Here is a 20948-nt window from a genome sequence, read left to right on the forward strand (position 1 = left end):
GGGCTTCATGCATGCGTGGCAAACACTGTACCAAAGCCACCTTGCAGCCCCGGAGAGCAATCTTTAAGACTTTCCTGCGGGGAGGGGGGCTGGCTTTGGACCGCGATCCTCAGGATCTCAGCAGGCACCAGGCAACTACCTGTACAGTGTCTAAAGCGGAGTCGGGCCAACCCGCAGAGACGACCCCCCCCCGCCCAAGCGCAGCCTGCGAGGGCGGCGACGGACGCGCCCTCCGGGCAGGCGGCGGGTGACCAGGCACAGGACAGCACACACAGCCAGAAGGTTTTACTCGTTTATTCCTCCCCCGGCGGTGCCCGGCAGCTCCGGCCCCCCGGCTTCAGCGGGCCGGGCCGGCGGCGTGCTCCTGCGGCGGCTCCGAGCGGCCTACGGAGAGAAGACGGGGTGAGGGCGGGGCTGCGGGGCCAGGCCGGCGGGCGGCCTACGGAGAGAAGACGGGGTGAGGGCGGGAGTGCGGGCCGGGCCGGCGGCGTGCTCCTGCGGCGGCCCCGAGCGGCCTACGGAGGGTAGACGGGGCGAGCGGCGGGGGTGCGGGCCGGGCCGGCGGGCGGCCTACGGAGAGAAGACGGGGTGAGGGCGGGAGTGCGGGCCGGGCCGGCGGCGTGCTCCTGCGGCGGCCCCGAGCGGCCTACGGAGGGTAGACGGGGCGAGCGGCGGGGCTGCGGGGCCAGGCCGGCGGGCGGCCTACGGAGGGTAGACGGGGCGAGCGGCGGGGCCGCGGGCCGGGCCGGCGGGCGGCCTACGGAGAGTAGACGGGGCGAGGGCGGGGCCGCGGGGCTCCGGGGCCGGGCCGGCGGGCGGCGCCTGTCGGGGCCTGGGTTTCACGCTCCCACACCGGCAGCGGGCCGTGAGCTGAGGGCCCGGGACGCTGTGGGCGCCGAATCTCACCCGCGGCCACGGCCGGAGCCGGGGGTGATTTTCAACGAGCGCCGCGTGTCCGCGGGGAGGAGGCTGAGCCGCCACACCGGAAAGACTTACCTGGACACCGGGAGCCTACTGCCCCGGCGCGGCCGCCGCGCTCGCCTTTATAGGGGACGCCGCGGCGAGCGCAGGCGCGCAGGCGCACGCAGAGCGCGGAGGGCGGGGCCCTGCCACGCAGAGCCAACCACAGAAGCCGGCGGGCTTCGGGCGTGGGGGAGTGTGGGAGCGCGACGGGCGGGATCTCGCGGTATTTGGCGGGGTATAAATACCCCCTCCTCGGGGGCCTCGCTCTTCTCCTTCTCCGGGAAAACACGTGAGTGTCTCCCGCCCGCGGCCGGCGGCGGCCTGGCCTGCGCGAATCCGCGGACATCCGGCCGGGGAGGGGTCGGGTCCGCACGGCCTGGACGCCGCTGACGGACGGGCTTTTGTTCTCCTACAGCAAATGGCGGATGACGCCGGTGCAGCGGGAGGGCCCGGAGGGCCCGGGGGCCCGGGCTTGGGGGGCCGTGGCGGCTTCCGCGGAGGCTTCGGTAGCGGCCTCCGGGGCCGAGGTCGCGGCCGTGGGAGAGGCCGGGGTCGCGGCCGCGGGGCTCGTGGAGGCAAGGCCGAAGACAAGGAAGTAAGTCGTGGCCGCGGGGGCTCGGGGGTGCGCTCCTCCCCGCGGGTCGCGCGGTGCCCCCCCCCCCGGGCCCGCGCTGACCCGCCTCTCCCCCCCCCGGGCCCGCGCTGACCCGCCTCTCACCCCCCCCCCCGGGCCCGCGCTGACCCGCCTCTCCCCCCCCCCGGGCCCGCGCTGACCCGCCTCTCCCCCCCCCCGGGCCCGCGCTGACCCGCCTCTCCCCCCCCCCCGGGCCCGCGCTGACCCGCCTCTCACCCCCCCCCGGGCCCGCGCTGACCCGCCTCTCACCCCCCCCCGGGCCCGCGCTGACCCGCCTCTCCCCCCCCCCGGGCCCGCGCTGACCCGCCGCTCTCCCCCCCCGGGCCCGCGCTGACCCGCCGCTCTCACACCCCCCCCCCCCGGGCCCGCGCTGACCCGCCTCTCCCCCCCCCGGGCCCGCGCTGACCCGCCTCTCCCCCCCCCGGGCCCGCGCTGACCCGCCGCTCTCACCCCCCCCCCCCCGGGCCCGCGCTGACCCGCCGTTCTCCTCCCCGCAGTGGATCCCCGTCACCAAACTGGGCCGCCTGGTTAAGGACATGAAGATCAAGTCTCTGGAGGAGATCTACCTTTTCTCCCTGCCCATCAAGGTACCGCAGCGGCCAGCCAGTCCCCGGCAGCAACGCTTGGGTACAAGCGGTAGGACTGACGCAGTCCTAGGGGCCAGCTAGGGCCGGGCCCGGGTCGTCTCTTGGGTGTGGGCATTCGTGTATCCACAGCACCGGCAAGAGGAATTCCCTTAAGGAGGTTGATCCTGCTCTACTAGGAACCGTGGTGTGAACGGGCACGCCGCCACTTTATACTCAAAATGTCCTTCATTGCAGGAGTCTGAGATTATTGACTTCTTCCTGGGGGCATCACTCAAAGATGAGGTGTTGAAGATTATGCCCGTGCAGAAGCAAACTCGAGCTGGCCAGCGCACCAGGTTCAAGGTATCTGCCATCAGCATGAAGGGCTGGGTGAGGCTCTCTCATTCTGCATAGTCACACTAAGCCTCATCCGTGTGACTTTCGTACAGGGAGAGAGAGAGAAAAGAGCTCCTCAGGACTCTGGGGTGGCCTGCCTGTGGCCTCTCTTTCCTGTTGGAGCACAACAGGTTCCACTGGGTGTCCTTCACCTCGGAGGACCGTGGGTCACCTCATCTGTCTCTTTTCAGGCATTTGTAGCCATTGGCGACTACAATGGCCATGTTGGTCTGGGGGTTAAGTGCTCCAAGGAGGTGGCCACGGCCATCCGGGGGGCCATCATCTTGGCCAAGCTCTCCATCGTCCCTGTGCGGCGAGGTTACTGGGGGAACAAGATCGGCAAACCTCACACTGTCCCGTGCAAGGTAGGCTGAGTGGTGCGTGATGGGGCCTCCTTTAGTCTCCGTCCACGCCTGTCTTACGACCCCTGCTTCCCCCAGGTGACAGGCCGCTGCGGTTCTGTGCTGGTGCGCCTCATTCCTGCCCCCAGAGGCACTGGGATTGTGTCAGCTCCTGTCCCCAAGAAGCTGCTCATGATGGCTGGAATTGATGACTGCTACACCTCAGCCAGGGGCTGCACTGCTACCTTAGGGAACTTCGGTAGGTGGTTCATGCCAACAGCCCAAGCTGCTCTTTAGTCTGGTGGTAAGGTTGGTCTCATCATTTCCCGTTTTCCCTAGCCAAAGCCACCTTTGATGCCATCTCTAAGACCTACAGTTACCTGACCCCTGATCTCTGGAAAGAGACCGTATTCACCAAATCTCCTTATCAGGTACTGCCCGTGCGGTTTTTGAGCCTTTGGCTTAGCTACAGTCCAGTTGTCACCATGGCTCTCCCATCCTAAGGGTGTATGTGGCAACAAAGTTCTATTTGTCTTTTTAGGAATTCACTGACCATCTTGTGAAAACCCACACCAGAGTGTCCGTGCAGAGGACCCAAGCTCCAGCTGTGGCTACAACATAGAATTTTATACAAAACAATAAAGTGAATCAAGCCTGTTAACCTGTCTTTGTGGTTTGAATTGGGGGTTGATAAGAGGAAGCCAGAAACGCAGGCTGGTTGTGTCACCTCATTTATTTAGCAATACAAGAATGGGGAGTGGAGGGTACTGCTTCTCGGAGCATCCTCAGGCGGCTGCAGCCTTTTTGGCTGCCTTTCTCTCTTCCAGCATCCTCTGCTTCTGCTTTGCCAAGCACTTCCTGGCAGAGTAATTGGCCCCCAGGTCAAAATCTGGAAAAGTGTAGAAAAAGACTTGAATCAGAGCAATTAGAAGGGACCCACTAAGCTTTTTTTTGGTTTAGAAACTAAAGGAACTGACAGCGGCTTTTACTCAATGGGTCACTCAATGGGCAACAAGGCTTACATCGGTCCTGGTAGGCCTTGGCCACCTGGGTGAACTGCTCCAGTTCCTTGGCACAGTTCTGCTTGTGGCTCTCTCCTTCCCTCTGCTGGCAGGCTTTAAGTCGCTCCTGGATAATGTTGACAATTTCTTGGTCAACTTTGCTGTTAAAAAGAAAACAAAGGGGGGGGCTGGGAAGGTGGCTCTGTGGTAGAGTGCTTGCCTTGCATGCCTGAGGCCCTGGGTTCGATTTCTCAGCACCACATAAGCAAAAAGAAAAAAGCCGGAAGTGGTGCTGTGGCTCAAATGGTAGAGCACTAGCCTTGAGCTGAAGAGCTGAGGGACAGCGCCCAGGCCCAGAGTTCAGGCCCCATGACCGGACTCCCCAAAAAAACAAAGGCTTAGGCATGCATGCAGTCCTGGATTTGATGCCTCAGCACCCCATAAACAGAAAAGGCCAGAATCTGCTGTGGCTTAAGTGGTAGAGTGTCAGCCTTGAGCAAAAGCAGCTCACACAAGGCCCAGGTCCTGAGTTCAAGCCCCAGGACTGGCAGCCAGCAAACGCCCCGAAGCACAGGGCTGAGGCGGGTTGGGCCTGCCTCACACTTGGGAAATAGGCCGGGCAGGTGACTTACTAGTCCCTTCTCCACTGCATCTCGGCTTCGTACATGCACAGGGCGTCCTTCTCCTGGCACTCGGTGAGGTCGGGCACACGCCGGTACTGCCGGTGGTAGTAGTACTGCTTGTTCTTGTCTTGCTGCTGCTCTATAAATTCTGCACGCAAGGAGCGAACCCGGCTGAGCTGACTGCGGAGCCTCGTAGCCAGCAGCCGAACCCGCCGCGGGCCGCGGGCACGTGGGGGGGGGGGGGCCGCGGGCACGGGGGGGGGAGCGGGCACGGGGGGGAGGCAGCGGGCATGGGGGGGCAGCGGGCACGGGGGGGAGGGCCGCGGGCACGGGGGGGGGGAGGCCGCGGGCACGGGGGGGGAGGCCGCGGGCACGGGGGGGGGGAGGCCGCGGGCACGGGGGGGGGGCCGCGGGCACGGGGGGGCAGCGGGCACGGGGGGGCAGCGGGCACGGGGGGGAGGCAGCGGGCACGGGGGGGAGGGGGGGCACCGGGCCCGGGGGGGCGGGGGGGGGGCCGCGGGCACGGGGGGGCAGCGGGCACGGGGGGCAGCGGGCACGGGGGGCCGCGGGCACGGGGGGGGAGCGGGCACGGGGGGGAGGCAGCGGGCACGGGGGGGAGGCAGCGGGCACGGGGGGGAGGCAGCGGGCACGGGGGGGAGCGGGCACGGGGGGGGCCGCGGGCACGGGGGGGGAGCGGGCACGGGGGGGCAGCGGGCACGGGGGGTGGGGGGGGCCGCGGGCACGGGGGGGGAGCGGGCACGGGGGGGCAGCGGGCACGGGGGGTGGGGGGGGCCGCGGGCACGGGGGGGGGGAGCGGGCACGGGGGGGGCCGCGGGCACGGGGGGGGCCGCGGGCACGGGGGGGCCGCGGGCACGGGGGGGGCAGCGGGCACGGGGGCACAGGAGGGGGGGGCCGCGGGCACGGGGGGGCAGCGGGCACGGGGGCACAGGAGGGGGGGCCGCGGGCACGGGGGCACAGGAGGGGGGCCGCGCCGCCGGCCTCGCCCCCGCCGGGCCCGCTGCGGGGGGTGGCGGGCGGGAAGGGGCCGCCGGGCTCCGCACCCCACGAGCCCCTCGCCGGCCGGGGCGCGGGCGCGCGGGCGCGGGGGCGCGTACCTCTCAGCAGGGTCACGGGCCAGTCCACGAGGAGGTCAAAGGCCTTCGTCATGTAGGGGACGGGGTTGAGCGGCGAGGGGTGCGGCGGGGGCGCCGGCGTGCGGCGCGGGGGCTCGGGGTACACATCCTTGTCCCAGGGGTCCGGCATGGCCGCGGCGGGCGCGGACGGCGGCGGCGGCGGGTCGCGGGGCCGGTGACCGCTGGACGCGGCGGCCCGGACGCAGGAGCGCGCAGGCGCGGGCGCGGGCGCGGGCGCGGGCGGCTACTGCGCCTGCGCCGGGGGCGGCGGCGGAGGAGGTGAGGTTGGTGGAGGGAAAGAGCGGCCGGGCGCCGCGAGGCACCACGGGATTGAGGCTCGTGTCGCGAGCGCCCCCTCGTGGCACCTGTGTTATTGCACCCGCCGCCAGCCTTTTTGGAAGCGGTATTGGCCTGGCCCCGGGTTCAGCTACACAGGCAGGTAGACAGCACACAAGAAGTCATCAGCAATGAGGAACACCAAACACCCTGCTCGTCCAGGAAGACTGGCGCACTGCCCAGCGCCTCCAGCCTGCTCTGGCTCCCCGTCCCTGTCAAGGCCCCTCTTGAGCTGGCTGATGCTAGTAAACTTAGGGGCTGCTGTGGGTGGAGGAGGAAGCGGGCGTGGGAAGGGGGCTTCTCCACCCCACTCCCACACAGGGTGCTCTGGGCCACTCCTGTTGTTTCCATGGCGGACCGAGGCCCTCTGTGCTCCAGAGCAGCCCACGGAGCAGGGCTGGCTGCCACCTGCCGTGCACCCTGGCTGGTGTCCCGGAGGGCACACGCCACCTCCTATCCAGTGTCAGGAGGCCAAAGGCACCGAGGCTGCAGTCCGTGAAGCTGCCTTAGAATCTAGAATCGCAGATACAAACGTCAGATCTTCAGATTACAAACTGACAGGTCAACGGATCTGACTATGCAGCAATGCAAAATCCACCTTCCCTCGTGCTGTTGTAGGCCCTGAAGAACTCCCAGACTACACAGCTACAAGACACAAGGTCCATAGAGCCATGTTCTTGGAAATAAGCTAGCTGGGTGCCATGGAGCACATGGCAGAGGCTATGCCAGAGGCTCAGGCGAGGATGGCCTGAGCCCACAGAGGAAGGAAGTGGCGGCCTGGTACAGGTGTCCCGACTCCAGGCTGCCCTCCAGTGCCCTGCCTCCACTTGCTCCTGGCACCAGAGACCATGCTGGCCACGGGGGCTGACCGCCAGAGGCTAAATCTGGGATCTGGCTGCCGTGTGTCCTGGCCCACACTCGACCTCCGGCTCGTGACAGGGAGGACCCTTCCTGCCTGCGGGGACAGCCACCATGGTCAGTGGGCTGGAGCCCGAGCAAACTGGCATTTCTGGGGAGGGGGCAGGGGCAGCACTTCCTGCAGGGACCGTCTTGGGGCTGGAAGTTTAGAGGACATGAAGGGCCAGGGCTGGGCTGCAGGCAGAGAAGGGGCAAGAAGGCCACCTGGCCAGGGCGGGTGGCTTGGGAGTGTGGAGGCCCCACCCTCAACATCTCAACCCCTCTCCCAGTCCCGGCCACAGGTGGGTGGGCAGCCCCAGGGGGCCCACCTGCCCACGCCCCAGGCCTCTGGCTCACTTTCCAGATGTGGGCAGTGGGCTCATCCTGCCGCTGCCCCGCAGGAGCTGCTGGCTCTGAGAGCCTCTTTCTTGTTCCCCCAGTCCCACCGGAAGTTCTCCGCGCCTCGGCACGGGCACCTGGGCTTCCTGCCACACAAGAGGAGCCGCCGGCACCGGGGCAAGGTGAAGACGTGGCCCCGGGACGACCCCAGCAAGCCCGTGCACCTCACCGCCTTCCTGGGTTACAAGGCGGGGATGACTCACACGCTGCGGGAGGTGCACCGGCCCGGCCTCAGTGAGTGGCTGTTGCACGTGTGTGTGTGTGTGCATGTGTGTGTGTGCATGTGTGTGCATGCACGCATCCGTGTTCGCGTATGCAGGTGTACAGTCTTCCAGGTGTGAGCTCAGAGGAGTCAGAACAGGGAGAGCGCTGGTCCTGGCTGAGCGCTCTGGGGTTCAGTCACCCCTACAAACAAGGCCCGGCTCAGAGCCCGGGAAGTGGGGCCCCTGGGCTTAGAACCCCTTTGGGCGGTGGGTGTTGGCAGCTTGCTTTTCCTTTTGTGATCATGGTAGCGTCACAGGTAGGTGTCAGGAAGTGTCGCTTCCCAGAGGTGTGCGCAGCGGAGTGTGTGCGCAGATCTGACATAGCAACATCGTCCTGGGTCCCTGTGGGCTGTGGGTGGTGCTGCCACTCCCTGCAGCCCCTCCTCAGCCCCCCGACGCTCAGGCCCCACCTTCTCATGGCCCTCCTCCTCTCCCTTTTGTACTGATACACTTGCCAGGCAATGTGACCCCACCATGGTTACTTTTCAGTGGCATTAGTACAGGTTTCCTGGCTTGCTCAGGTCTTCTCCCATCCCTCCCTCCTTTTTACCCCTCCCTCTCTCCCTTCCTTCTGCCCTCCCTTCCTCCCTTCCTTCTTTCCCTCCCTTCCTCCCTAATTCCTTTCTTTCACTTATTTGCTGCTAGTAGGATTAGAACTCAGGGCTTTCTTTCACTTTAAAAATATATATTTCAAGCCAGGTGCTGGTGGCTCACGCCTGTCATCCTAGCTACTCAGGAGGCTGAGATCTGAGGATCACAGTTCAAAGCCAGCCCAGGCAGGAAAGTCCATGAAACTCTCATCTCCAATAAACCATTCAGAAAATTGGAAGTGGGGGGCTGGGAAGGTGGCTCAGTGGTAGAGCGCTTGCCTTGCATGCCTGAGGCCCTGGGTTCGATTCCCCAGCACCACATAAGCAAAAAGAAAAAAAAGCTGGAAGTGGTGCTGTGGTTTAAGTGGTAGAGCGCTAGCCTTGAGCTGAAGAGCTGAGGGACAGCACCCAAACCCAGAGCTCAAGCCCCATGACCAACCAAAAAAAAAAAAAAATGTATTTCAGGCTGGGAAGGTGGCTCAGTGGTAGAGTGCTTGCCTAGCATGCATGCAGCCCTGGCTTCAATTCCTCAGTATCACATAAACAGAAAAGGCTGGAAGTGGCATTTTGGCTGGATTAGTAGAGTGCTAGCTCAGGGACAGTGCCAAGGCCCTGAGTTCAAGCCCCAGGATTGGCCAAAAAGAAAAAAAAAGAATGAACTGGGAGTCTGGCTCACACCTGTAATCCTAGCTACTCAGGAGGCTGAGATTTCAGAATCACGGTTCAAAGCCAACCTGGGGAAGGATAGTCCACAAGACTCTTATTTGCAATGAACCACCAAAAAGCTGGAAGTGGCGCTGTGGCTCAAAGTGGTAGAGTGCTCGTCTTGAGCAAAAAGAACTCAGGGATAGTACTGAGGCCCTGAGTTCAAGCCCCAGGATGGACACACACACACACACACACACACACACACACACACGCACACACACACGTCAGGATGCTCTCTGCAGGGCGGCCTCCCTGCCCCAGGGCCAGGGCCCATGCTCTCCTGCTGGCCCCGTGGCCAGCTCTTCTGCTCGCTTCCTGTGGGCCTCAGGACCGTCCCTTCACTGCCCTGTCCCTGGGTCTCATCCAGAAATTTCCAAGCGTGAGGAGGTGGAGGCGGTGACGATTGTGGAGACGCCGCCGCTGGTGGTGGTGGGCGTGGTGGGCTACGTGGCCACCCCACGCGGCCTGAGGAGCTTCAAGACCATCTTTGCAGAGCACCTCAGCGACCAGTGCCGCCGCCGCTTCTACAAGGACTGGTGAGCCGCGGGGCCACACCAGGCCGGAGCTGGGGGGGGGGCAGGGTCACACCAGGCCGGAGCTGGGGGGGGGGGAAGGGTCACACCAGGCCCGAGTTGGGGGGGGGAGGTGGTTGTTTTGTGTGGCCGGTAGGATGCGTGAGCTCGTGTGTGCGTGTGTATGTGTGTCTGTCTTCACTTCAGTGAGAACTGAGCACATAGTAAAGTACTGGGGAGGAAATTGTGGTCAAGGAGAAAGGAAGAGGATATTCCAGTCTCATCTGATGACACTGCAGAGTTGACTGAGCTTCCTAGCGCCGCATGTGAAAAGAACAGTCAGCCAAGAAGCTTTGTGTGTGTGTGTGTGTGTGTCATGGGGCCTCAACTCTGGGCACTGGGCCTGGGCGCTGTCCCTCAGCTCTTCAGCTCAAGGCGAGCGCTCTACCACTTGAGCTGCAGCGCCACGTCTGGCTTTTTCTGCTTATGTGGTGCTGAGGAATGGAACCCAGGGCCTCATGCATACGAGGCAAGCACTCTACCACTGAGCCACCTTCCCAGCCCCACCAAGCCATCAAGAAGCTTTTATACATAGAAAGAAAGGCTTTCTCAGGCCTCTCTGTTCCCTGATGGGAAAGGCCTACCTGCCCCAGGAGCCTGTCCCGCACCCCAGTTCTCACTTGATGGAGACCCCAGCACCAAACTCTCCTGACCCTCTATGAGAGGAGCCGAGCACGGGTCCAGTCGGTGCGGCCTGTGTGCCGGAGGCCAGCCAGCCAGGCTCTCTCCGTCCCTGGCCCTCTGCTGCCAGCGGGGCTGGGAGCCCATCGTGTGGCTGTCCTGAGGACGGGGTAGGGGAAGGTGCAGAGTGTTTGGCACAGGGCACAGGCCCTGCCAGATGTCAAGCCGTCCTGTTTCTGCTGTGCCGGCCATGCCCTGGCCTCCTGTCCAGGGGCTTTAATACCCCGCGAATTTCCATTTCTTCACCTCTGGAGTGGGGATGGTATTTTCCACCTTCTGGATTCGGGTGAGGGTTAGACATGCTGTGTGCCACCCCCGAAGCATGACACCTGTGGGCAGCACCCACTGCTGGCCTTAGAAATGTTAACAACGCTGGGCATGGTCGCCCAAGGTCAAGGCCAGCCTGGGCTGAATATTGAGACCCTGTGTGAAAAAAGAAGAAAAAAACAAAAGAAAGAAAATAGGAGACTGAGGTTCCCTTCAGACGAATGGTAGCTGTGGTGAGGGGTTGGGGCTGGGGGGCTCTGAGCGCTTCCTGTATGCTGCGCAGGCACAAGAGCAAGAAGAAAGCCTTCACCAAGGCCTGCAAGAGATGGCGGGACGCTGTCGGCAAAAAGCAGCTCCACAAAGACTTCGCTGCCATGAAGAAGTACTGCAAGGTCATTCGGGTCATTGTCCACACCCAGGTCAGTGCCCCTCCCCTCTTCCCCCCATCCCCCATCCCCAGCTGCCTCCAGGAGCCTGACAAATGTCTGCCTAAAAATACCAGGAGCCGTGGGCACAGGCCCAGGGGCTGGCTGCCCAGTCCCGGGATGGGGTGTTGAGTGTCAGGGTCCACCAGCCGTGCCCCTCTACTGAACGTGGTCCTGAATTACCCGAAGGGTCCCGACCTCCAGCCTGAGGGCCGGCCGCACCAGGACCTGGCCTTGTGTGGTGGGTGGGAGGCAATTCTGGAAGCGTCCTGGGTGTGTGGTCTGGGGGAAGACAGGGACTGTTTCACTGGTAACTAATGTGAATCGTGGCTTCCTGCCCATCCCCAGGGCAGACTCGGGGCAGAGGCCTGGGGCAGGGACCACGCTGTAGGGCTCCAGGCTCCACAGATGCTTCCTGAGCATTACACCGTGATCTAAGTCTTGTGTCCCCCACTGCTTCCCTGCACACGGGCCGTCCATGCCAGCCGGGGTCCCGCCGCTGCCTGCCGCCTCTGAAGACAAGGCTTGGGCCTCCGCTCTCCTCTGTCCCTGCCCCCCTCCTTTCCCTCCACCATCTGTTCATATTGACCTCCTTTCGGTCCCACCAATTTCTCAAGATCTTCTCTGCCGCAGGGCCTTTTCCCAGGCTGCTCCCTTTGTCTAAAGGGCTCTCTGAAAGGGCCTAGCGAGTAGCTCCCTCCTGCTATTCCTGTCACTTCTCAGAGCTGGCACCTCATCACTGTAGCTGAAGCACCCCCTCCCCCAGCCCGCCAGCCCGCTGACCCTCTCCAACAGGGACGTCTGCCCGTCCCCCCAACTGCCCGTCCCCCTGCCTGCCTGCCTCCGAGCTGTACCCGCGTTGCCTGGCGTAGACCCGCCGGGGTGCGCGAAGGTGGGGCCGACTCCGTCTCCTCGTCCCGCAGATGAAGCTGCTGCCCTTCCGGCAGAAGAAGGCCCACATCATGGAGATCCAGCTCAACGGTGGCACGGTGGCCGAGAAGGTGGCCTGGGCGCAGGCCCGGCTGGAGAAGCAGGTGCCGGTGCACAGCGTGTTCAGCCAGAGCGAGGTGATCGACGTCATCGCTGTCACCAAGGGCCGCGGTGTCAAAGGTAGGGTCTGGTGGGGGTTCCGGCCCGAGACAGCTGCCCGGCGGGGGTTGGGGGGTCGGACAGGCCTCTCAGCCACCGGCCCCTGCCGTCCGCAGGGGTCACCAGCCGCTGGCACACCAAGAAGCTGCCACGGAAGACGCACAAGGGACTGCGCAAGGTGGCCTGCATTGGCGCCTGGCACCCGGCCCGCGTGGGCTGCTCCATCGCCCGGGCTGGGCAGAAAGGTTACCATCACCGCACAGAGCTCAACAAGAAGGTGTGTGCACAGCCTGCGGAGCCCGCGCCAGTGGGCGGGTACCAGGCAGGCAGACGAAATACCCCTACCAGGGCCTGAGCCACAGCGCAAGCGCTGACGGGCGTGGACATCCTGGACACACACCGCCTTCACTGTTCTGGCAGATCTACCGCATCGGCCGGGGGCTGCACGTGGAGGACGGGAAGGTGGTCCGGAACAACGCGTCCACCAGCTACGACGTGACTGACAAGTCCATCACGCCGCTGGTGAGCGTGGGCAGCCAGGCTGCTCTGGGGGAGGTGGCACGCAGTGGGGGGGCCCAGACGCAGTGGGGCGCGGCTCGGCTCCGGGAGCTGGAGGTGTGTGTGCACGCCACAGCCAGACGGGACTCGAGGGGCTGCCAGGCTGTAGCCGGGATTCTATACTGTTAAGTGAGACGATGCAGGAAAAGGAGTTAGCCTGGGGCTCAGACACGGCCCCCGTCGGCGTTGGAGCGTGAGGGTGGCACCCCTGCTCCTGGAGGTTACTCAGGGCTCCTCCTAACACATCCCCGCTTGCGGGATTCTCCCAGGGCTCCCGGCGTCAGCCCTTGACCTGGCCTGGCCTATGTCTGTCTGCTCTGAGCCCGTCCTCCTCCCCTTCCTCAGGGCGGCTTCCCACACTACGGGGAAGTCCACAACGACTTCGTCATGCTGAAGGGTTGCATCGCGGGCACCAAGAAGCGGGTCATCACGCTGAGGAAGGTCAGCGCAGGCTGGGGGCAGGACCCCACGGTGGGCTGGCCTGGACAGCACGTCTTGTCTCCCAGCCTGCTCTGGGTGGGGTCTGGCGGGAGGTGACCGGAGGGGAGGGGAGGGGGAGTCTCTGGCCTTCACGCCTCCTCTCCTGCGGACCCCCAGTCTCTCCTGGTGCACCACAGCCGCCGGGCGCTGGAAAACATTGAGCTCAAGTTCATTGACACCACCTCCAAGTTCGGCCATGGCCGCTTCCAGACAGCCGAGGAGAAGAGAGCCTTCATGGTACGCTGCCCCCCACCCCCCGGGTCACTCTTGAATGGGTGGCGGAGGGTGGGCAGGGGTCACCCCGGCTGGACTGTGGGGGGGGGCGGGCAGGGGTCACCCCGGCTGGACTGCGGGGGGGGCGGGCAGGGGTCACCCCGGCTGGCTGGGGGGGGGCGGGCAGGGGTCACCCCGGCTGGCCCTCGGGGGGGGCGGGCAGGGGTCACCCCGGCTGGACTGTGGGGGGGGCGGGCAGGGGTCACCCCGGCTGGACTGCGGGGGGGGCGGGCAGGGGTCACCCCGGCTGGCTGGGGGGGGCGGGCAGGGGTCACCCCGGCTGGCCCTCGGGGGGGGCGGGCAGGGGTCACCCCGGCTGGACTGCGGGGGGGGGCGGGCAGGGGTCACCCCGGCTGGCCCTCGGGGGGGGGGCGGGCAGGGGTCACCCCGGCTGGACTGCGGGGGGGGCGGGCAGGGGTCACCCCGGCTGGACTGGAGGGGCGGGCAGGGGTCACCTTGGCTGGCCCTCGGGGGGGACGGGCAGGGGTCACCCCGGCTGGCCGGGGGGCGGGCAGGGGTCACCCCGGCTGGACTGCGGGGGGGGGGCGGGCAGGGGTCACCCCGGCTGGACTGCGGGGGGGCGGGCAGGGGTCACCCCGGCTGGACTGGAGGGGCGGGCAGGGGTCACCCTGGCTGGCCCTCGGGGGGGGGCGGGCAGGGGTCACCCCGGCTGGCCGGGGGGGGCGGGCAGGGGTCACCCCGGCTGGCCCTCGGGGGGGGCGGGCAGGGGTCACCCCGGCTGGCCAGGGGGGGGGTGGGCAGGGGTCACCCCGGCTGGCCCTCGGGGGGGTCGGGCAGGGGTCACCCCGGCTGGCCCTCGGGGGGGTCGGGCAGGGGTCACCCCGGCTGGCCCTCGGGGGGGTCGGGCGTCCAGCCGGGCTGGCCCTGGGTGGCTGCGGTCAGCGGTGCATTCCGGGCCGGACTGTGACTAAGGCTCCTCTGCCCTCCGACGCAGGGCCCCCAGAAGAAGCACCTGGAGAAGGAGAAGCCGGAGAAGGCGGGAGACCTCTAGGCCCGGCCCTCCCGGCCCTCCCGGCCCTGCCCCGGCCCCGAAATAAAGTCCCGAGGCTGCACTGCCCCGTGTGTCGGGGTCGCGAGGCGCGGAAAGGCCGGCGGAGGGGGCAGCAGGGGCTCCGCTGCGGGGCGGCCCGGGGAACGCGGCGCCGCGGCCCGGGCCAGGCGCGGGGGCCTCGCACCCCGGAGCGCCCCGCGGCTCCCGGCGGAGGGGGCGGGGCTCCGCGTCGATGGGCGGGGCCTGCGGGGACGCGGAATCTGACAGGTCCTCGGGAGGGGGCGAGGCCTCCTGGTGGCGGAAACCGGAACCTGGTCCTCGCGGAGGGCGTGGCCTCTGGGAGGCGTGGCCTCTGGGAGGCGTGGCGAGGGCGGTCGCGCGGCGATTGGCCCGCGGCAGGGGCGGGGCGGGCGGGGCGGGGCTCGGTCCGCCGCCCGCGGTCGGGTCCGCTCCCGCACTCGCGGCCCGGTCCCGGTGGCGCCATGTCTTTCTGCAGCTTCTTCGGGGGCGAAGTTTTCCAGAACCACTTTGAGCCAGGTCCAGCCGGCGGCCGCGGGCCGGGAGGGCTGGGGCGGGTGTGCACTGGAGGGGCGCCGCCACTGTCCGGGCCTGGAAGGTCGGGGGCCTGGGGGGCGGCCCGAGAGGAGAGGGGCCTCCCTGAACCTTTCCGAGAACCTGGGGGGCCGGCTACTGTGGGTGGTGTGGGGGGGTCACCGGGGTCGGGGTGGGGATAGTGGGGGTGGGAGGTCATTGGGGTCGGGGTGGGGATAGTGGGGGTGGGAGGTCATTGGGGTCGGGGTGGGGATAGTGGGGGTGGGGGGTCACCTGGGTCGGGGTGGGGATAGTGGGGGTGGAGGGGTCACCGGGGTCGGGGTGGGGATAGTGGGGGTGGGGGGTCATTGGGGTCGGGGTGGGGATAGTGGGGGTGGAGGGGTCACCTGGGTGGGGGTGGGGGCTCATCAGGGTCAGGGTGGGGGGTCACCTGGATCGGGGTGGGGATAGTGGGGGTGGAGGGGTCACCGGGGTCGGGGTGGGGATAGTGGGGGTGGGGGGGTCACCGGGGTCGGGGTGGGGATAGTGGGGGTGGAGGGGTCACCTGGGTCAGGGTTCCGACTGAGGGGGGAAGCCACGGAACATCTGGTCCAGGACAGTGCCAGGTGTTAGCCTGCCGTTCCCGGTTCAGAGGTCTCTCGAGTGACTGGACAGGTTCTCGTCCCCTTCAGATCTGGATGTGCTGGCCCAGGGCCTCTCCAGTCTGCCTGGGAGCCACGGGTGCCATCCAGCCAGCCCCTGCCAAGATCCAGTGAACTTTGTTCTGCCCGAGTGGCACGGTCTGGTTGGCATGCTTTAGGCTAGCTCTCAGCTCCGGCTCCAGGCTGTGAAAGGTGCCCGCCAGCCCCTTCTTAGCGGAGCTCTGCTGACAACGGACTTATTTGGTAAAAACATATCCTTAGGAACTGGAGACAGAGCTCTAGTGTTGCAGTACCAGCCATGAGGGGAAACCGTTGAGCAAGTGTACGAAGGTCTTGGACGCAAGCCCCCCCCCCCCAGCCCCCCCCCCTCCCCCCCGTACAGGCACTAAAAACAAACCACATTCATAGGCAAGACTGGGACTTGGGTGTCTTTGGGGCAGAGTCTTGTGGGGTGTCTCTCCTTTAGGGACCTAGGCTACGACACTGGGCTTCTCTGGGCTATCTGTGACTGGGGATCACCGGGCGAAGCTGCCCCCTCTGTCTCTAGAGTCCTGGTGTGCTGCCCAGCTGCGGACGGCACTCCTGGTCCTCTACTTCCTTCTCAAGTTCCGGGTAAAGGCTGGGCAGCCACAGACTTCAGGAAGGCTGTCCCCAGGCTTTTTTTTGGGGGGGTGACTTCGTGCCCCTGGAGGTTCCTGTTTTTATTCTTTCAAGTAGTGGTGCAACTCTTTTGTAACTTTCCTTGCCCCTGTACCCCACACTGATGTTTTGGGGAAAGAGAAAACCCAGCCCCAGCCCCTTGTCTCTCTGACTCTCTGACAACCTGGATGCTTTTTGTGTGTGTGCCAACATGGCGTCTTGAACTTAGGGCCTAGGCACTTAAGCTTGTTTTGCTCAAGGCTGGAAACCCTATCATTTGAGCTACTGCTCCGCTTCTGGCTTTTTGGTGGCCAATTGGAGATGAGAGTCTCAGACTTTCCTGCCTGGCTTTCTTTACGCTGTGATCCTCAGATCCCAGCCTGCGAGTAGCTGGGATGACAGGCATGAGCCACGGCGCCCGGCTTGGAGGCCTGTTTCTGGGACCATTCTCTTGCTCCTCCTGATTGACTGGAGGCTCAGTCCAGGGCCTTCCTGGGTAGCCATTTGGGGGTTGGCAGGGTTCAGGGGTCACATCAGGGCTTCCCTGTGGGCCCTGCAGGGGTGGAGGTGCGCGTCCATCGGGCTACACACTTTTCTCTGGGCGTCTGCGACGTCACGCCTCTCCTTGCTCACCTGTAAACTGGAAATGAGCTGTGGAGAGTGTGCATGAGACAAGCGTGAAGTGTGAGCTCAGTGCCACGTGTCCCCTGAGCCACCGGGGTCTCTGCGCGGTGACCCATGCGTGTGGGCAGAGCGCCCAGGGGCCAGGCGTCCCGCTGGGCTGAGGTCTCTGCGTTGACTCCCCCGGCCCAGGTGTGTACGTGTGCGCCAAGTGCGGCTACGAGCTCTTCTCCAGCCGCTCCAAGTACGCACACTCGTCCCCGTGGCCGGCCTTCACCGAGACCATCCACGCAGACAGCGTGGCCAAACGCCCGGAGCCCCATCGCCCCGAAGCCCTGAAGGTGGGTAGCCGGGGAGCCCCGAGAGCGGGTCGCCCCCCTTCCCCCGCTCCCCTCACACGCTTAGGCCTTCAAGGCCGGTTCAGGCTTTCAGCCTGGGCCGCGGAGCCTGGCGCAGGGCGCGGGCTGCGGGACACGTCCCCCCAGGCCCAGCCTCTCGTGAGCCCGCAGCTCACGCGGCGTGTGGTCCTCCCAGGTGTCTTGTGGCAAGTGTGGCAATGGACTGGGCCACGAGTTCCTGAACGACGGTCCCACGCGTGGGCAGTCCCGATTCTGAATCTTCAGCAGCTCGCTGAAGTTCATCCCTAAAGGTGAGTGGGGAGGGGCACGGGGGGGGGGGGGAGCCCCGGTCCCCTGGGGAGGCGATGGGCGGGATGCGGGGGGGGGGGAGTGGGGCGCATCCCGCACACAGGGACAACAGGGTGAATGTCCGCCGATCCAACCCCAGTCCCGCCCAGTCCTGTCAGGGAAGGTGGACCCGCACCCCGGCCATGTTCTCGGCAGTGGCCTCTGGTGTCATGGCTGGGTTCCGTCTCCACGGCCTGGCCTGCGGCCTCGGCTCACTGGGTCCTCGCCCCCCCAGCCTGTCTGCACACAGGGCCACCCCTCCCGTGCTCCATGACTCCACCTCCCCTCTCGCGGTCCCCAGGGCCACCCCCGTCCTTTACCCCTGCTTTGTGCTCAGCAGTGTGGGACTGTCAGTAGCACAGGCCGGTGTGGGGCTCCACCAGGAGCCTGAGGTGACGTTTGGCTCAATCTTCATTGTCCTGGAGGAGGAAGAGACCGCCACTTTCGGGGACTCATGTGTGCGCCCTCTAACTTGCCTACTGGCCGAAGAATGAGTTAATGCCCGATTGTTTTCTCTCTTCTCCCTCCTTTTTTCAGGCAAAGAAACTTCTGCTGCCCAGGGGCAGTAGGTAGGCAGCCCCCCCCCCATGGACTCGCGGTGGCTGGCCGGGCCCTGGCTGTGGTGTCTCGGCATTCCTACAGGAAGGCAGGGCGGGGGTGGCTGAGACATCGGAAAGGACAGACTCCTTGCACAAAGCACCCCAGAGGCCAGGGCTGAGCCTCGGCCTTTCCTGGCGTACGCAGTCTCCAGGAGATTTACATACCGCCAGGAGATTTATACATATGCCCATGTGCCCACGTATTCTTCCCATTTCCTCCCTGGCTCTCTGTATCTCTTGCGATGGACACCAGTTCCCAAACTTGGACCCCACCGAAGCCCTGTGCCTTCCCTTGCCTGTTGTGGGGGGAGGAGGAACACAAACACGGCGGCCCCGCCGGCCCCGCTGGCCCCTCCAGCCCTGGTCACCGCATGATCTGCCCTGGCTAAACCCTTCTAGGCCAGCCAGGGTAGTGACAACCTGTGGCCTGCAGGAAGAGTAGAGCCATCCAGCCCTGTTTCACCATCTGCGGGTGCTGCTCACCTCCACAACTGTTGCTTCACGACCTGGCCGGTGCAGCTGCCCCGCGGTCACCAGCCTCGGTCCACACCTGCAGAGACGTCCCAAGCCCTGTGCCCTTGCCAGGGGAGGACGGGGGGAGGCAGAAGCCTGTCCCCCAGCTCGAGTCTTGGAGTAATCAGGTGGAAATGAATAAAGGTGAGCCCTGGCTGCTCCAGCCCCGGCCTGCTGTCTTGGTTCCCCTCCAGAGGGAGGGTGAGCATCAGGACTTTACTCTTGCATGCTCTGAAAATATTTGTAGTTCTGTATTGAGGATGCAGCTGTGTGTGCAAGATGGAGTCTGAGGTAGACAGAGGCCGCCCTCAGAAAGCCTGCTGTGAACCCTGGGAGGCAGTAGTAAGAAGGTGCAGCCATCACCCCTGGCTTGAGGGAGCGGAGTCATGCAAGTCCTTGGAACCCACAGCGGCAGGGACCAAGTGACAGTGCCCACGGTTCCCAGGGACAGCTGCAGTCCCAGCTGCCCTCAGACCTAGCGTGGCCCACGGCTTCTCTAGAAGTGAAATGGGCGGACCCCTGACTGGACTGAACAAGTATCGGTCCGAGAAACAGAAGACTCGCATGAACCCCAGAACAGCAGTGTTCTGCTGCCTTGGGGCCCCAGAGCCTGGCGGCCAGGGAGGCCAGGCAGCCTTCAGCTCTAGGTTAATCTGGCCTTGTACTGGGGTGATTGTGCACCGGGGGGCACCAGTGTCCCTCTCAGTCGGGGGTGTGCAGCAACCTCCTAATTGTGAGGCAATTGCCAAACAAGAATGGCCCCCAGCCTTCCTACAGGGAGGCCCAAGGTGGCCTCTGGGAGGCCAGGCCCAGGTGCCGGCCCAGAGCCTGCCCGCAGGGGGCGCTCATGGCCCACAGGCCTGGGGCATGGTGGGCTGCAGTTTCCAGGAGCTGCCACTGGGGGGCATCGCATGGCCCAGCCCCATCTGGGACCCATTAGCCCGGTGCCCCAGGGCCCTAGCGGGCCCCGTGTCCCGGGTGACCTGTGCAGGGAGCGCCTTTGGACCCACTCCCCTTTCTGGAGCCAAGAAAGGAGGACAGATGGGGGACAGGTGGAGGATAAGGGAAGGGACAGGACGGGGAAGCTGGGCATGTTTGGGGGCGCAGATACCGGCAGGATCTCCCAAATGCAGCCCAGTGCCAGCCCTCTCTCCAGGTCCCTGGTGGGGTCCATCTGCACAGATGCCCCTTCCCTGGTCCTCTCCCCTGAGAGTTGGGCCTTGGCCCGCCCTAGGCCTGGATGCTAAAGTTGCAGCCCTGCAGATCTCTGTTCCTCTGCCCCCATCTCTCCCTACTGCAGAGCAGGATGCTTCTTGGAGCCCACCCCCTTGCCCCTCCACCAGCCAGCCATCTTGGCAGGGTGGTCCCAGCATTTGCTGTTCATTATTCTCCAGTCCCTCCCTACTGCCAGAATCCTTCCAGAAGCCCCACCCTACCCCCCCGGGGCTGTCTCCCTCCCTCCACTGCAGGTACACCACTGTCCCCCCTGAGGTTTGTCCAAGAGCTCCCCACACCCATGGCCACAGCTCGCTGAGGCTGAGTGCAGTCTCTCCATCAGAGGTTGGCCTCGGGTTGCTGTGGTGCGCGTGGCTGTGTGGCCTGGTGTGGCTGCAAAGCGGGGAGGGGCTGCCTCCTCTCCCCTCCAAAGGGACTTTTTTCATGATTTAGTTCTGACACTGTCAATCTTGTCTGCCCTGGCCAGTCCTGGCCATTGTATCCACCAATCTCCACCAGCAAACCCCCAGGTTTTGGAAAGTGGAGCCACAGACGCCTTTCCCCTCTGGTCTTGTCCCCAAGGCAGACAGTAGGAGGTGCTCAGGTGCTGGGTGGGGGAGCAGCTTTTCCCAAGCCATGGTCCCTGTTACATGTCCTTGGTCTCTTTACCAGGAGCCAGGCCCTTGGAGAGGAGGGGTTTGTCATCTTTAATAAAAACAGGAGAGGAAGCCACTGGTGGCTCATACTTGTAATCCTAGCTACTCAGGAGGCTGAGGTTCAAAGCTAGCCTGGGCAAGAAAGTCTGTGAGACTCATCTCCAATGACTCACTGAAAGGTCACAAGTGGAGCTGTGGCTCAGGTGGTAAAGCCCTAAGCCTTGAGCACAAAAGCTCAGGGACGGCACCCAGGCCCCTGAGTTCAAGCCTCAGGGCCTGTACTTCCCCTCCCCACCCTCACCCCCCCCAACATGGACAGGGAGGCGAGGGAGCTGGGTCCCTGGCAGGGAAGACCTGGAAATCCTTTCATGAAGTCACTGCTGCCGGCCCCCGTGCCACCGTCTCCCACCGGGGGAAGGGAAGCAGGGCAGGGAGTGTGGCCAGCAGCGTCCGCTCACAGCGGCCCCTGCCCAGGACAGCCGCACCCTCTCTCTTGGGCACATCCGGCATCCCGAGTGGAAAAACCCCACGCAAATCCAGGACAGCTGGGCCTGCCCTGGGGCCGCAGCCCTCCCCTGCCCCCCTCGCCAGACTCCTTCCTGTGGTGTGGTGTGGGGGT

The 20948-nt window shown here is 65.2% G+C and overlaps 4 protein-coding genes and 2 non-coding genes across 7 annotated transcripts; 4 read left to right on the forward strand and 2 right to left on the reverse strand.

Annotated features, from left to right (window-relative positions):
• Positions 1-820: 820 nt before the first annotated feature.
• Positions 821-946, reverse strand: LOC122123919. The gene has a single exon (XR_006150464.1). It is a non-coding gene; the product is annotated as a small nucleolar RNA ACA64 (small nucleolar RNA).
• A 260-nt stretch (positions 947-1206) lies between these two features.
• Rps2 (ribosomal protein S2) lies at positions 1207-3561 on the forward strand. The gene is made up of 8 exons (XM_042698122.1): positions 1207-1252; positions 1379-1558; positions 2095-2184; positions 2419-2526; positions 2751-2924; positions 3000-3159; positions 3240-3331; positions 3442-3561. Exons 2-8 carry the CDS (start codon positions 1382-1384, stop codon positions 3520-3522), a joined length of 882 nt encoding a protein of 293 aa, XP_042554056.1. The 5' UTR covers positions 1207-1252; positions 1379-1381; the 3' UTR covers positions 3523-3561.
• On the forward strand, positions 2559-2692 carry LOC122123917. The gene has a single exon (XR_006150462.1). It is a non-coding gene; the product is annotated as a small nucleolar RNA SNORA64/SNORA10 family (small nucleolar RNA).
• Positions 3562-3615: 54 nt separating the features above from the next.
• On the reverse strand, positions 3616-5855 carry Ndufb10 (NADH:ubiquinone oxidoreductase subunit B10). Its single transcript, XM_042698123.1, has 4 exons — positions 5640-5855; positions 4534-4672; positions 3923-4062; positions 3616-3789 (listed from the first exon to the last, which is right to left on the reverse strand). Exons 1-4 carry the CDS (start codon positions 5785-5787, stop codon positions 3686-3688), a joined length of 531 nt encoding a protein of 176 aa, XP_042554057.1. The 5' UTR covers positions 5788-5855; the 3' UTR covers positions 3616-3685.
• Positions 5856-6813: 958 nt separating this feature from the next.
• Rpl3l (ribosomal protein L3 like) lies at positions 6814-14268 on the forward strand. Its single transcript, XM_042698120.1, has 9 exons — positions 6814-7523; positions 9218-9386; positions 10654-10789; positions 11719-11905; positions 12001-12161; positions 12305-12406; positions 12788-12883; positions 13040-13159; positions 14151-14268. The coding sequence occupies exons 1-9, from the start codon at positions 6842-6844 to the stop codon at positions 14205-14207; spliced, it is 1710 nt and encodes a 569-aa protein (XP_042554054.1). The 5' UTR covers positions 6814-6841; the 3' UTR covers positions 14208-14268.
• Positions 14269-14630: 362 nt separating this feature from the next.
• Positions 14631-18621, forward strand: Msrb1 (methionine sulfoxide reductase B1). Of its 2 annotated transcripts, XM_042698424.1 has the most exons (4): positions 14637-14744; positions 16853-17001; positions 17195-17309; positions 17884-18621. In XM_042698424.1, exons 1-4 carry the CDS (start codon positions 14690-14692, stop codon positions 17913-17915), a joined length of 351 nt encoding a protein of 116 aa, XP_042554358.1. In that variant the 5' UTR covers positions 14637-14689; the 3' UTR covers positions 17916-18621. The 2 variants fall into 2 exon arrangements, with proteins under 2 accessions (XP_042554359.1, XP_042554358.1); XM_042698425.1 differs by lacking the exon at positions 17884-18621 and having other exon boundaries at positions 14631-14744; positions 16853-16969; positions 17195-17307.
• Positions 18622-20948: the final 2327 nt, after the last annotated feature.

The sequence above is a fragment of the Dipodomys spectabilis genome, unplaced genomic scaffold, assembly GCF_019054845.1.
Source record: "Dipodomys spectabilis isolate Male_0828 unplaced genomic scaffold, ASM1905484v1 ptg000231l, whole genome shotgun sequence".
NCBI lineage: Eukaryota > Metazoa > Chordata > Mammalia > Rodentia > Heteromyidae > Dipodomys > Dipodomys spectabilis.

What these genes read in the sequence shown, in the direction of transcription:
- Rpl3l (XM_042698120.1), top strand. Translation starts at nt 6,842, where the DNA reads ATGCTGGCCACGGGGGCTGACCGCCAGAGGCTAAATCTGGGATCTGGC. An exon ending in CAAGGGCCGCGGTGTCAAAG is followed by an intron (nt 11,906 to 12,000) that starts GTAGGGTCTGGT and finishes TGCCGTCCGCAG; the next exon opens with GGGTCACCAGCCGCTGGCAC. An exon ending in ACAAGTCCATCACGCCGCTG is followed by an intron (nt 12,407 to 12,787) that starts GTGAGCGTGGGC and finishes CCCCTTCCTCAG; the next exon opens with GGCGGCTTCCCACACTACGG.
- Rps2 (XM_042698122.1), top strand. Translation starts at nt 1,382, where the DNA reads ATGGCGGATGACGCCGGTGCAGCGGGAGGGCCCGGAGGGCCCGGGGGC. An exon ending in GCAAGGCCGAAGACAAGGAA is followed by an intron (nt 1,559 to 2,094) that starts GTAAGTCGTGGC and finishes TCCTCCCCGCAG; the next exon opens with TGGATCCCCGTCACCAAACT. An exon ending in TGCTACCTTAGGGAACTTCG is followed by an intron (nt 3,160 to 3,239) that starts GTAGGTGGTTCA and finishes CGTTTTCCCTAG; the next exon opens with CCAAAGCCACCTTTGATGCC.
- Ndufb10 (XM_042698123.1), bottom strand. Translation starts at nt 5,787, where the DNA reads ATGCCGGACCCCTGGGACAAGGATGTGTACCCCGAGCCCCCGCGCCGC. An exon ending in GCCCGTGACCCTGCTGAGAG is followed by an intron (nt 4,673 to 5,639) that starts GTACGCGCCCCC and finishes CCTTGCGTGCAG; the next exon opens with AATTTATAGAGCAGCAGCAA. An exon ending in CAAGGCCTACCAGGACCGAT is followed by an intron (nt 3,790 to 3,922) that starts GTAAGCCTTGTT and finishes ACACTTTTCCAG; the next exon opens with ATTTTGACCTGGGGGCCAAT.
- Msrb1 (XM_042698425.1), top strand. Translation starts at nt 14,690, where the DNA reads ATGTCTTTCTGCAGCTTCTTCGGGGGCGAAGTTTTCCAGAACCACTTT. An exon ending in CCAGAACCACTTTGAGCCAG is followed by an intron (nt 14,745 to 16,852) that starts GTCCAGCCGGCG and finishes CCCCCGGCCCAG; the next exon opens with GTGTGTACGTGTGCGCCAAG. An exon ending in CGCAGACAGCGTGGCCAAAC is followed by an intron (nt 16,970 to 17,194) that starts GCCCGGAGCCCC and finishes TGGTCCTCCCAG; the next exon opens with GTGTCTTGTGGCAAGTGTGG.